The following is a 12,089-nucleotide window of genomic DNA, read 5'->3' as shown; positions in this document are numbered from 1 at the left end:
AATAATATCTTTTTTCTCAAACAGATTTTGCATTTACGTAGTAGAAACGATACTTTAACTATGAGATTTATACATACATATACTTTAATATGTGAAATATTATAGCATGCGCACGCGTATAGATTATGGAATAAAGAAAAAGTGGTTGGAAACAGCAAATGTAGAATTTTTGTGGTGAAAAGAAAAAAAAATATCAATACAGAAAAAATTAATACAATAAATAATATTAATTGTAAAGAATTATACTTTTTGAAAATTGAAGTCCTATTATAAGCTTATGTAATTATAGATTTACTTATAATAAAAGAGCTCTTTCACCGGCTCGTATCGCATAACTGTCTTGATCGATTTATCTTTCATTTACTTTATAATGGAAGCTTTGATACCTGTAATAAATAAATTACAAGATGTGTTTAATACTGTTGGTGCTGATGCTATACAATTACCACAAATCGTAGTACTTGGTACACAGGTCAGTTAAAATTTTTTAAATGATGAGCAAAAGATAATTTATAATTTATAATCTAAATTAAAATTTTTTTTCCTAAAAATAAAAATACATTTGAATAATCTAAAATTTATTTAAGATTATATAATTATATAATTTATTTGATTTATAAATAATTTGATTTATGATAAATTTTTTGTGAATTAAAAATTTACTTATGGTATTGATATGTTGCAGTAAATATAATTTTGTTTTCTAGAGTTCAGGAAAATCATCTGTAATAGAAAGTTTAGTTGGTCGATCTTTTTTACCAAGAGGTACTGGTATAGTTACTAGACGTCCTTTAATATTGCAACTTGTTTATACACCTAAAGATGATCGTGAACATCGAAGTGCAGAAAATGGAACATTAGATCTAGATGAATGGGGCACATTTTTACATACTAAAAATAAAATTTACATAGATTTTAGTGAAATTCGTAAAGAAATAGAATCTGAAACAGAACGTATGGCTGGATCTAATAAAGGAATTTGTCCAGAACCAATTAATTTAAAGATATATTCAACATCAGTTGTTAATTTAACTCTCATTGATCTTCCTGGTATTACAAAAGTACCAGTTGGTGACCAACCAGAAGATATCGAAAGTCAAATACGGCAACTTGTTTTAAAATATATATGTAATCCTAATTCTATTATATTGGCTGTTGTTACTGCAAACACTGATATGGCTACAAGTGAAAGTTTAAAACTTAGTAAAGATGTGGATCCAGATGGAAGACGTACATTAGCTGTTGTTACTAAATTGGATCTTATGGATGCTGGTAATTTTTATTATATTAATACATTTATTATTTAAAATTTTTATAATTTATTATAATTTGTAAAAATATCATTGTATAATTGTAGGAACTGATGCTATAGATATATTATGTGGAAGAGTTATACCTGTAAAATTGGGAATTATTGGTGTAGTTAACCGTTCTCAACAAGATATAATGAATAATAAAAGTATTCAAGATGCATTAAAAGATGAAGCTGCATTTCTGCAACGTAAATATCCTACTTTGGCAAACAGAAATGGAACTCCTTATTTAGCTAAAACTCTAAATCGTTTATTGATGCATCATATTCGGGATTGTCTTCCAGAATTAAAGGTAATACAATAGAGAGTTTTTGAATAATAATTTGTGATACATAGCTAGAAAAACTAAAATAGGCATAATTTGGTAGAACTTATATTTTTTAAAAACAGACGAGAGTAAATGTCATGGTTTCACAATTTCAAACCCTTCTTAATTCATATGGTGAGGATGTTAGTGACAAAAGTCAAACTTTACTTCAAATAATTACTAAATTTGCAAGCAGTTATTGTTCCACAATTGAAGGAACAGCTAGAAACATTGAAACAACAGAATTGTGTGGTGGTGCTCGAATTTGTTATATATTTCATGAAACATTTGGAAAAACATTGGATTCCATACATCCGTTGGCGGGTCTTACAAAAATGGATATTTTAACGGCTATTCGAAATGCAACTGGTCCAAGACCTGCTCTATTTGTACCAGAGGTTTCCTTTGAATTATTAGTTAAACGACAAATTCGAAGACTCGAAGAACCGTCATTACGATGTGTAGAACTTGTACATGAAGAAATGCAAAGAATTATTCAACATTGTGGTACTGAAGTACAGCAAGAAATGTTACGTTTTCCAAAATTACATGAACGTATTGTTGATGTTGTAACGCAATTACTACGTCGACGTCTCCCACCTACTAATCAAATGGTTGAAAATTTAGTCGCTATAGAATTAGCATATATTAATACTAAGCATCCAGATTTTCATAAGGATGCAGCTCTTGTATCATCTTTATTAAAAAATTCTAATGTAGATCATATAAAACATAATAGGAAAGTTCCTTCTACTACAAATACCACATCAAGTAATATAACTTCAAATGAAGCAGTAAGTAATTATTAATAATATTCATTAATTTATATTTTGTTTGTATTAATATTTTTCCTTATTATATCTTAAACAATGTGTATATAATATATATATAATAAATATAATAATTTTATGTTTGATTAAATGATATAATATTTAATATAATATTTTAAGTGTTTTCTAATCAATTTGTGTTTTATGTAACTAACACATACATATTTCTAACAGAATGTAAAGTCAATTAATAATCAAGAAGAAGTGACATCTTTACCTGAACAGAATAAGGATCAAGGACATCAAATGGTTTTAAGCAATTGGCTGTTAAATAATCTCATACCTCAAGGAAGAACTGATTCAACTAGTTCGATTGATAATTCTCCGGTAAGAAATCGTGAAAGCAGTACTTCTCCCCATCCAAATCCAAGTTCAAATCCAATAATCGAAGTACAGAAAGCATCTTCGCAACAAAAACCTGTAAATCTGTTACCTGAAGTACCGGTGCAAACATCTCGTAAACTGAGCGAACGAGAACAACGAGACTGTGATGTGATTGGTATGAATAGAAATGAATTGTTTTTTAAAAAATAATATTTTATATTGTTTATTTATATTACTTTATTTTTTACAGAAAGATTGATAAAATCATATTTTTACATTGTACGAAAATCTATACAAGATAGTGTACCAAAAGCTGTTATGCATTTCTTAGTTAACTATGTAAAAGATAACTTGCAAAGTGAACTTGTAACACATTTATATAAATCACATCATGCTGAAGTTCTTTTAAATGAAAGTGAACATGTTGCTGTTAGACGCAAAGAAGCAGCAGATATGCTAAAAGTATATATTTTCATATCTATCATATAAATAATAATATTTTTTTTATATAAATTAAAATTTTAAGCAATTTATCGATCTATGTATTTTCATTATAGGCATTAACACAAGCTGGTCATATTATTAGTGAAATTCGAGAAACGCATATGTGGTAATAGAATTTATCTATTATTTACATGATCAGTTTATAGTTCAATTTAGACAGTTTGGTGGTTTAATAAACTGACAAATGAAGTCACATGTATGTCTAAACATTGTATATAATTTGTATTTTTCATGCAAATAATGTTTACAATTATAGTAATTTTTAAGATTTTTTTTTAGTTTTATTTCATTGGTATAAAAAATAAAATACAATCACACCTGCATTTATAATAAATTTATAATAATATTTAATAATATTAAATAATCAAAATATTACTATTTATAACAATGATATTGTTGCCATAATTTTATTTTAAAAGCTTTTCTAAAGTTATACAAATATTTACTTATTATTAAAAAAATTAATTTTTTTTATAAGAAATGTAAAAGTAAATATAAATGATCATAGATATAAAGCAGTTTGTTATATTTTGTAACATTTTGCACTGCATGAAAAAATTAAAAAATTAATAATAGTTAATGTAACAGATAATAAGAATTTTATTTATGATTACTTGTGATACAGATCCAAAACTATGTGTATGTTGTGTGTTTACTCATGTGTGCATATGATATATATTATAATATATATTATATATAATTAGTAATTTTTATTGACTTTTGTTATTGAGAGATACAAGCAAATTGATTGTAACACTGTATAATACATTGTTGTGTTTTGATAGTCTCCATATTAGGTGTGATAAAAAATTTTTCAATAAACTGTATATGCTCAAGTAATTGAAGAAGAGGCTGTTCATAATGGCCTTCATGCATTTTAGAAATAGCATTTAATCTTTTTTTAATTGAGTTTTGAAGTTGATTTTTTATCTTTTTTAAATTAATTGTCTTATTACAGTTACATTGTTTGTTTAATACATTTTGCATATCTTTTTCATTTAATGCAATTATGCCAATAATTTCTGAACATGTTTTGCACTTATATTTCATTATTTCGGGTAATGGATATTGCCAATTTTGAATACATGCATCACATGTACATAGAAAACGATATTTTTTCCATAAATATTCGATTCTTGATAACTTGTTTTCACTAAACCAATGTGGTCCATAACAATCAAGAATTTCTGTACCTTTACCAACAAAACGTAATGTTCTTACTACAACTATTCCTGTAAAAAATTATTTAAATTTATTTATAATATATAAAATATAGAGAATCATTTATTAAGAACACAATTTTTACCTGATGGATAAGTATGACGGACAACATTTGGATAACAACTATGATTTATAAGACTAACTGAAGGATAAATTGCTCCACCTATTTGTCTTGGTTCCCAAATATGTGTTTTTTTATCATATATATTTTCCACAATTTCATAAGCATTACAATTAATAGCCTGTAAGTGATGCAATATTGCTACTGCTAAGGAGATGAAGGATTCTTTTAAATAAACAACATCCATTTTACTCAAGACAAAAGTAAAGCATTTTGCCAAAAATATAGCTTCGATAGCACGAATAAGATTTGTTTTAGGTTCCATTTTTGTACAATGAGTTTCTAAATTTAATATAGTACGATAATCGTAAGGACTATAAATTTCATTTGTTCCTAAATTACTACGTTCTTTATTTATATTTGTAACATAATATTGAAGGAAATTGTTGTTTAAAAAAGAAATTTTTTTTTTTTCGATATTTTTAATTTGTTCAGTTGAAGATAAAAATCCTGAAATTATCATTCTATAAGCTAATAATAAATATGAAGTATTTCGTTGTATTTGTTCGGAATCATTTTCAAAGAAAACATCAAATATGAAGCATTCATACTGATGATATATTTGCCACGCTTTACTACGACATTTTTCCGAACAAAAAGATACCTGTAGAAGTATAAATTTAATCATTTATATCAATATTTTAGAAGTATATTAATAGATTAAAATACGAAAAAATAAATATAAAATAATAGAAATGGATTAAAATTATTTATCCTACTAACTGTTTGACAATAATAGCAAGGAATTTTAACACTATTACTCGACATTAGAGTAATGTGACAATGTAAACAATTTCTACCAAGTGCTTCTTTATTTGTACTGAAAGCAAATGGTGTTTCAACAATCAGAACAGATCCTGCTTTGATGTTCTTGGTAGCTATAAGATGTCGACCTCGTTTTTCATCAAATTGTAAAGTAACAGCATCTGAACAACTTTTAAGAATAGTATGTTGTTTCCCATTAAGAGTAGGAATTATTGGTGCATAATTTGCAATCTCGAAGAAAGTATTTTGATTTTTGCTGTATTTTTTAAGCAATCTTTTGTCCTGAGAAGATGATTCTTTCAAACTTTTATAGCATTCACGTTCTAATTGCATACATACTTTTTTATGTTCCAAAAAACCATTTATACTTTCAGTAGTTGAATTGTAAAGATTTTCAGGAAGTGCAAGCATGCATTCACAATATTTTAAGCATTTTATAAAAGCTTTCGAATTATAATAATAATATGCGCAATCTAAAAGCGCATCTAGAAACAATTTACTACTTACACTGGCCTTAAACAGTGTTTCGGTAAGGATACTACTTTTATTTATTTCTTCGTGCACAATTCCATCCTTAACTATCATTTCGCGATTTTTATTGCAAAGTTCTGCTGCTTTAATATCATCCTTACCCTTATATGATTCAATAATTTTTATATTTTCAATATTCGGTATGCTTATAAGGACTTTTATCATTTCTTCTCTATCTCCATTTTCAGAAAATTTCTTGAAATTATTTGCATACGGTTCTATGACAGCATCATAAGCAATTTTAAAAAATTCACTAAAGTTGATATACCTATGAAAAATTTTACTCATATCATATTCATATCATTCATTATATATATTCATCATCGATACATAATAATTGATATAAATAATTTTTTTTTTTGTATAATTTTAACAATTGCATCATGTAATTTTAGATTTCTTATCATTGTAAGTTAAATAAAATATGTAGTATTATAGAACATTCTTAAAGAATTGATTCTAGAGATTAAAACAAATATAAAATATACATAAATTCGATTAAATTATAGACAAATGAAGTGAGATAAAAAGAGGGTGAAACTCATTCTAATTTCATTACACCGTTATTATATTTTGTTATCGCTTCATTTATTTCATTTAAATAAATTTAAAGTGCTTATAACTTAATAAATAAGTTGCAATTAATATTTTTATATAATAATTTTGTGTTTTTTTGAACTTTTGAATTAACCCTTCAAAAATATATATATTTTACAAATATATATATTAACATACTATAATTCAAATAATAATTTTTATGTATCTTTGATGATATAATTTTTTACATATAATTTTTTTATTAATGCAAATTAAAATTTTTTATTGATTTAATTTATAAGTGTATAACTTAATTACTTAATTTAATTTTTAAAACAAAGAATAAAATATATTTTTTTAAGTATATGAAAATTCATAAGAAAAGTTATTTATTTACCCTTTTGTAACAGACATGATTAAAATATTAATAAATTGTATAATTATACTATTAAATTAACACTCGTATTTTTATTATAAATAGAAGACAAATGAGCTGCGATAAATTCTAAAATTAGATATTAGATTTCGTGCTGGGATATATTCATGACACATTTATATTTATATTTTAATTTAAGATTATTAAAAAATATAATAAACAAATGAAATAAAATTATATTCATTGTTATAATATCACTACTAATAAAAAAAAAGATCTTTTAACATTCTAATTAAATTATGTAATGATAATTTAAAAATTAATAAAATAGCAATATATATATTTCAATATTTTCAATTACGAATTCACTTCATTTATAATCAAAATATATATTTTATAAAATATTTAAAATAATTATAAATTTTTGAATATTCTAAGTTAAAATTTAAATATTGTTTAATACCACTTTTTTACAATTGATGTCACTAGTGTAGTATAAGTAACCATTAAGAGTAAACGTCACATGATAAAAGCGGGTGTGAGCGCTTTTCTCTTAATTTGTATATAAAGTGTTCTTATTCTTAATATTTATGAAACATTATTAAATTATATTTTAAAATTAAAGTCAATTATTTATTAAGTTTTTTCATTTTTCTTAAGAATTACATATAACAACGAAACAAAAATAGCACAATGAGATACATTTTGGGTACTACTTTTGCGGGTACTGCTTCAGCAACAATTCTAGTATTAGGTATTGACTTTTATTTATTTCTTTTTAAATAAAATACTAAAAATAATTAATTATTTAAAGAAAATAAAATTAACTGTAAATATTACTAATCGATTATGTAATTTTTTTATCTTTATAAAATTTATATATTTTAAATAATATTTTCTTATAGTATTATATCATCTATTTACTGGAAAAGGTGAACGTGTTAGTATTGCATGGTAAGTAAGCATATTTAAATTTGATATTTTTTTATTTAAGATTATAACTATAAAAATATTGTTAAGAGAATATTATTAGGTTTTTAGAAAATACCTCACCGTATATGTGGGCAACTCTTGGTATTGGACTTGCAGTAGCTTTATCTGTTGTTGGTGCTGCATTGTAAGTTTAATTTTTTTATAAATAACTTATATTTAAAATGTGATATAAATTCATTATTTCAGGGGAATACATACAACAGGAGTTTCAATTATTGGAGGTGGTGTAAAAGCACCAAGAATTAAAACAAAAAATTTAATTTCGGTAATATTTTGTGAAGCTGTAGCTATTTACGGTTTGATTACTGCCATTGTATTATCTGGAATGTTAGAAAAATTTACTGCTGAAGCTATTCAGAAAGAAGAAGTTCGTGATCAAAATTGGTTTGCTGGTTATTTAATGTTTGGAGCAGGCTTAGCTGTTGGTCTTGTTAATTTATTTTGTGGTATAGCTGTTGGCATTGTTGGTTCTGGTGCAGCCCTTTCTGATGCAGCGAATTCTGCTCTTTTTGTTAAAATTCTTATTGTAGAAATCTTTGGTTCTGCCATTGGACTTTTTGGATTAATTGTTGGAATTTATATGGTAAGTTATTTAATGAAGATATTTTTGTTTTTTAAAATTCTAATTAATTCATATAAATTTACAGACATCTAAAGTAAAGATGGGAAATAAAGTATAAATTTAAAATAAATAGTAATATTACATAATATCCATAAAATATTTTTTAGATTCATTATCTTTCACCACTTAGTGATGATTAAAATAAAAATATAAAAATAAAAATAATTATTGTTTAAATCAATTTAAAATTTGTTATATAAGATTAATATTTTGTTTTTATATTGAACAAATATATATAGTTTTATTATGTATAAATTTTAATTATTAATTTGAATAATTTTCACAACTTTTGGTTATAAAGATTTTTGTGTATAAATAATTATTTTTAATATTATAAAATTCGTTATTTCAATAGAATCTTTTATTTAAAATATTTTGAGTATGACCATAACACATTCTTTCTTGAATGCTTTTCTATTGTATATATATTTTTTAACTATAGCATTATATGAAATAAATATGATATGATATGATATATGTTTCATATATATATAAAATATACTATGTATAATATTATTTATGAATTGATTTTTTTATTAGATAATATAAAAAAAAGTTCTTTAATAAAAATATAAAAATTCTTAACAAATATTATATATAAAGTCAAAGCTTATATATATATATATATGTATGTATATATATATAATCAACAGTATTAGAGAAAAATTCTTGTTATCCTTGCTATCTAATAATTTATATCTAATGATTATATATGATACTATCATTTTCCATAAACCATTATAGAATGAATATTTTTAAATGCTTTCTCTAAGCATTTTACATATTCACTAGCATTGCTGTTACTTTTATAACTTGTCACAATAGTTCCCAATTTTTTATCTTGTATCATGTATCTAAACATTAAAATGATTGTTATATATAGATAAAATATTTAAAACTATATATGTTATCAAATTGCAAATGATATATTTGTAAAAATAATAAAGAAAACTCACCCAATTCCATATCCATTTTTTATTACTGGTCCAAAACCACCAGCATATATAATTGGATCTGAAAGAGTTGATGTAGATAAAATATTATTATTTATATTATTATATGCAGAATCTTCAAAAATAGCTGGTTTTAAAGAATTTGAATATTCCCAAATTTTTTTTAATGCAAATAAATGTCTATCGAATCCTTGTCCTATAAAAAATGATATAAATATATTTTTAATTACATTTCTTCATTATTTTTTTATCAATGTTATTAATATAAAATTTAATAATAATTTAATATGTATTTTAAATTAATACAATATTATAATTACCCATAGCAGCTTCTTTAGAAAGTTCACTGTGAACTTTACTACAATTAATTATTAAATTTTTCAGTTCAGACATGGATAAATTATTATTTTTCCGAGCTATGGCTTCACATGCTCTTTTTGTTTCCATTGTACATGATCTAAGAGTCTCAGTACGACCATGTTTAAATGCAGCTGTACTACAAGATTCATATGTTGGTACTACACAATTTTTTTGATAATATATAGCTAACTGAAAAGCTAATTGCATAATTGCATCAGAGCTTAAACCAAATCTTTTACATTCATTTTTACCAAAATCATTAAATATTATATGATCAACACTTAGATTTTCAATCCATTTTTCAAACTTTCTTTTTTGTGTATGCACAATATTTTGTATTTTACTATCTACAATAAAATTGAGTTTTTCTACTTCTCCTTTTTGAAGGTATTTAATATCATCAGCACAAAATTTTGGCTGTTTTGTAATATCATATTTTACATTCTTAAAGAAGAGAAAAAAATTAGATACTAAAAATTTTTTAATTCATTTCTAATTCAAAAAAGAAAAAAAAAATTAATATTTACTTTAAGAAATCTTAATATAGCTACTCCATCTCCCCATGAATGTTCAAAATTTATTCCAGCATATCCATCTTGTGTAACAATTAAAGAAAATGATTTATCAAACCATCTGTTTGTTCCATCCGCATGGAGATATATCCTAATTAACTCATTATAGTCAGTGCCAACACAAACATCATCTAATATCATTACAAATATAGCAGAATCTATTTTTTGTAAAATTTCTTGGTTACCAATTTGTGATAAATATGTTCTAGTTTTGGCCCAAAAATCACGTTCTGATGTTGTAAGTATACCAATAGGACTTTCATTACTTAATAAGGTATCTTCTAAAATAGATTTTAAGCAATTAGCTATTACATTTGGTTGATAAATATAACCATTTTTATCTATTACATCAAAAGAATAAAAATGTCCTTTCCTCATTACAATTATGTGTCTTCCAATTGTATTTTCATAAATTTCATCTTTTACTGATTTTGGTAATCTCGTTGTATTAAATAAATTGTGATATTGTGACATATCTAAGGGAAAGGCCTAAAGTAACAAATTTTTATCAGAAATGTAAAAAAAATTATTCATTTATTTTTAATTATAGTAAAATTATTTTACCTTAAATAAATAAGCTCCATACCATCTAAATTCAGAAGGAAGAAATCTTGTAATAATATGAAATATATTATTATGAGCTGTTTCAGATTTTAAATAAAATATTTCTGGTTGTAAAATATTTTCTTTTAATGACTTCATAAATCGTAATGATGATATAATAAGATTTGTAGCTTTTACTAATTGTATATTTTGTTCTGAATTTAAGTCTGGTTCAAGAACTAAGAAAGGATTATAGTTGATAGGTAAAGGTTTACGATCTCGTAGATACATATCAAACCATGGTTCACTAATATAACTAGTATTACAATTTTTAGCATCTTTTTCAATTAATTCCTTATGTAATTTAATACCATCTTTGATCAGAAATTCATTAACATAAATTGCAGTTTTCTCTAATTGTTCTTTAGATAACAATGGTCTTTGTGCATTTAAATATCTTCTACATGTATCTTCTAATTTTGGAATAGGTAAACGTGGTAAAGATAATTGAAAATGCATTGTTGGAGTTTTACTTTTTTCAATATATTGATATTCTTCATTTTTTTTTGTAGATATTCTTCTAAAATAAATATATTTTTTCATATTATTTAAATATATTATAAATATAAAAAATATATAATATATAAAAATATATTTTATATTTTTTAATAATAATATAATAATTAAATATTGAAATATAGTTACCTTGATATTTGCAATAATAATTGTACTTTATCTTGATCAATCTAAAATATAATTAATATGAATATTAATTATTATGAAATTGTTGATTTATGAATGTTAATTAACATTAAATATGTATTAATATGTAAAATTTATGAATCTTACTAATTTCTTTTCAAAGTAATTATATTTTAATACAAAAGATAGCATATTGTATTTATTTTATAATTTTTATTTACAATTACACACTATATATACAACTTTATAAAAAATATGTGTAATAATATAAAATATTTGTATAATATAAAAAATAAAATATTAATAGATAAAATATATTTCTTTGTATATTTTTATAATTCTATTAATTTAAATAGATAATAGCCTAAATTTTATTTCGAAGCACTAAAAATTATTAACTCTTTTTTGTGCTTTCTAATAATGTTTGATAATTAGAATTCAAAAATATTAATTTTAAGTTTAAAAATTCATTAGTTTAAAAGTTATTCGTATATAAAATTAGTGCTTTTTAAGCA

General features: G+C 23.4%; 4 protein-coding genes across 5 annotated transcripts; 2 read left to right on the top strand and 2 right to left on the bottom strand.

The window, feature by feature from the left end:
- The first annotated feature begins 28 nt into the window (after nucleotides 1–28).
- LOC411472 (dynamin-1-like protein) lies at nucleotides 29–3,549 on the top strand. Its single transcript, XM_006570705.1, has 7 exons — nucleotides 29–472; nucleotides 708–1,272; nucleotides 1,358–1,605; nucleotides 1,704–2,414; nucleotides 2,625–2,949; nucleotides 3,025–3,236; nucleotides 3,332–3,549. Exons 1-7 carry the CDS (start codon nucleotides 371–373, stop codon nucleotides 3,386–3,388), a joined length of 2,220 nt encoding a protein of 739 aa, XP_006570768.1. The 5' UTR covers nucleotides 29–370; the 3' UTR covers nucleotides 3,389–3,549.
- A 305-nt stretch (nucleotides 3,550–3,854) lies between these two features.
- LOC725421 (SET and MYND domain-containing protein 4) lies at nucleotides 3,855–7,403 on the bottom strand. Of its 2 annotated transcripts, none has more exons than XM_016915869.2 (4): nucleotides 7,293–7,403; nucleotides 5,344–6,184; nucleotides 4,585–5,224; nucleotides 3,855–4,510 (listed from the first exon to the last, which is right to left on the bottom strand). In XM_016915869.2, the coding sequence occupies exons 1-4, from the start codon at nucleotides 7,334–7,336 to the stop codon at nucleotides 4,002–4,004; spliced, it is 2,034 nt and encodes a 677-aa protein (XP_016771358.1). In that variant the 5' UTR covers nucleotides 7,337–7,403; the 3' UTR covers nucleotides 3,855–4,001. The 2 variants fall into 2 exon arrangements, with proteins under 2 accessions (XP_016771358.1, XP_026295100.1); XM_026439315.1 differs by lacking the exon at nucleotides 7,293–7,403 and adding an exon at nucleotides 6,851–6,948.
- LOC409074 (V-type proton ATPase 21 kDa proteolipid subunit) lies at nucleotides 7,342–9,404 on the top strand. Its single transcript, XM_392599.7, has 5 exons — nucleotides 7,342–7,583; nucleotides 7,735–7,783; nucleotides 7,863–7,946; nucleotides 8,009–8,405; nucleotides 8,470–9,404. Exons 1-5 carry the CDS (start codon nucleotides 7,523–7,525, stop codon nucleotides 8,500–8,502), a joined length of 624 nt encoding a protein of 207 aa, XP_392599.1. The 5' UTR covers nucleotides 7,342–7,522; the 3' UTR covers nucleotides 8,503–9,404.
- LOC411473 (carnitine O-palmitoyltransferase 2, mitochondrial) lies at nucleotides 9,164–11,766 on the bottom strand. Its single transcript, XM_394948.7, has 7 exons — nucleotides 11,722–11,766; nucleotides 11,578–11,618; nucleotides 10,894–11,452; nucleotides 10,285–10,818; nucleotides 9,718–10,201; nucleotides 9,401–9,593; nucleotides 9,164–9,298 (listed from the first exon to the last, which is right to left on the bottom strand). The coding sequence occupies exons 1-7, from the start codon at nucleotides 11,764–11,766 to the stop codon at nucleotides 9,166–9,168; spliced, it is 1,989 nt and encodes a 662-aa protein (XP_394948.6). The 3' UTR covers nucleotides 9,164–9,165.
- Between the last annotated feature and the right edge of the window lie 323 nt (nucleotides 11,767–12,089).

Source organism: Apis mellifera, linkage group LG1 (genome assembly GCF_003254395.2).
Source record: "Apis mellifera strain DH4 linkage group LG1, Amel_HAv3.1, whole genome shotgun sequence".
Classification (NCBI taxonomy): Eukaryota; Metazoa; Arthropoda; class Insecta; order Hymenoptera; family Apidae; genus Apis; species Apis mellifera.
This window is presented reverse-complemented; position numbering and strand designations above follow the sequence as displayed.

Coding starts and splice junctions, on each gene's coding strand:
- LOC411472 (XM_006570705.1), top strand. CDS start 371: ATGGAAGCTTTGATACCTGTAATAAATAAATTACAAGATGTGTTTAAT. Junction 473..707: donor TCGTAGTACTTGGTACACAG/GTCAGTTAAAAT, acceptor TTTGTTTTCTAG/AGTTCAGGAAAATCATCTGT. Junction 2,415..2,624: donor ATATAACTTCAAATGAAGCA/GTAAGTAATTAT, acceptor TATTTCTAACAG/AATGTAAAGTCAATTAATAA.
- LOC725421 (XM_016915869.2), bottom strand. CDS start 7,336: ATGGTTACTTATACTACACTAGTGACATCAATTGTAAAAAAGTG. Junction 6,185..7,292: donor ACATCAATTGTAAAAAAGTG/GTATTAAACAAT, acceptor AATTTTTCATAG/GTATATCAACTTTAGTGAAT. Junction 4,511..4,584: donor CCGTCATACTTATCCATCAG/GTAAAAATTGTG, acceptor AATTTTTTACAG/GAATAGTTGTAGTAAGAACA.
- LOC409074 (XM_392599.7), top strand. CDS start 7,523: ATGAGATACATTTTGGGTACTACTTTTGCGGGTACTGCTTCAGCAACA. Junction 7,947..8,008: donor TCTGTTGTTGGTGCTGCATT/GTAAGTTTAATT, acceptor TCATTATTTCAG/GGGAATACATACAACAGGAG. Junction 8,406..8,469: donor TAATTGTTGGAATTTATATG/GTAAGTTATTTA, acceptor ATAAATTTACAG/ACATCTAAAGTAAAGATGGG.
- LOC411473 (XM_394948.7), bottom strand. CDS start 11,766: ATGCTATCTTTTGTATTAAAATATAATTACTTTGAAAAGAAATTA. Junction 11,453..11,577: donor TTATTATTGCAAATATCAAG/GTAACTATATTT, acceptor TATTTATTTTAG/AAGAATATCTACAAAAAAAA. Junction 9,594..9,717: donor TTCTAAAGAAGCTGCTATGG/GTAATTATAATA, acceptor CATTTTTTATAG/GACAAGGATTCGATAGACAT.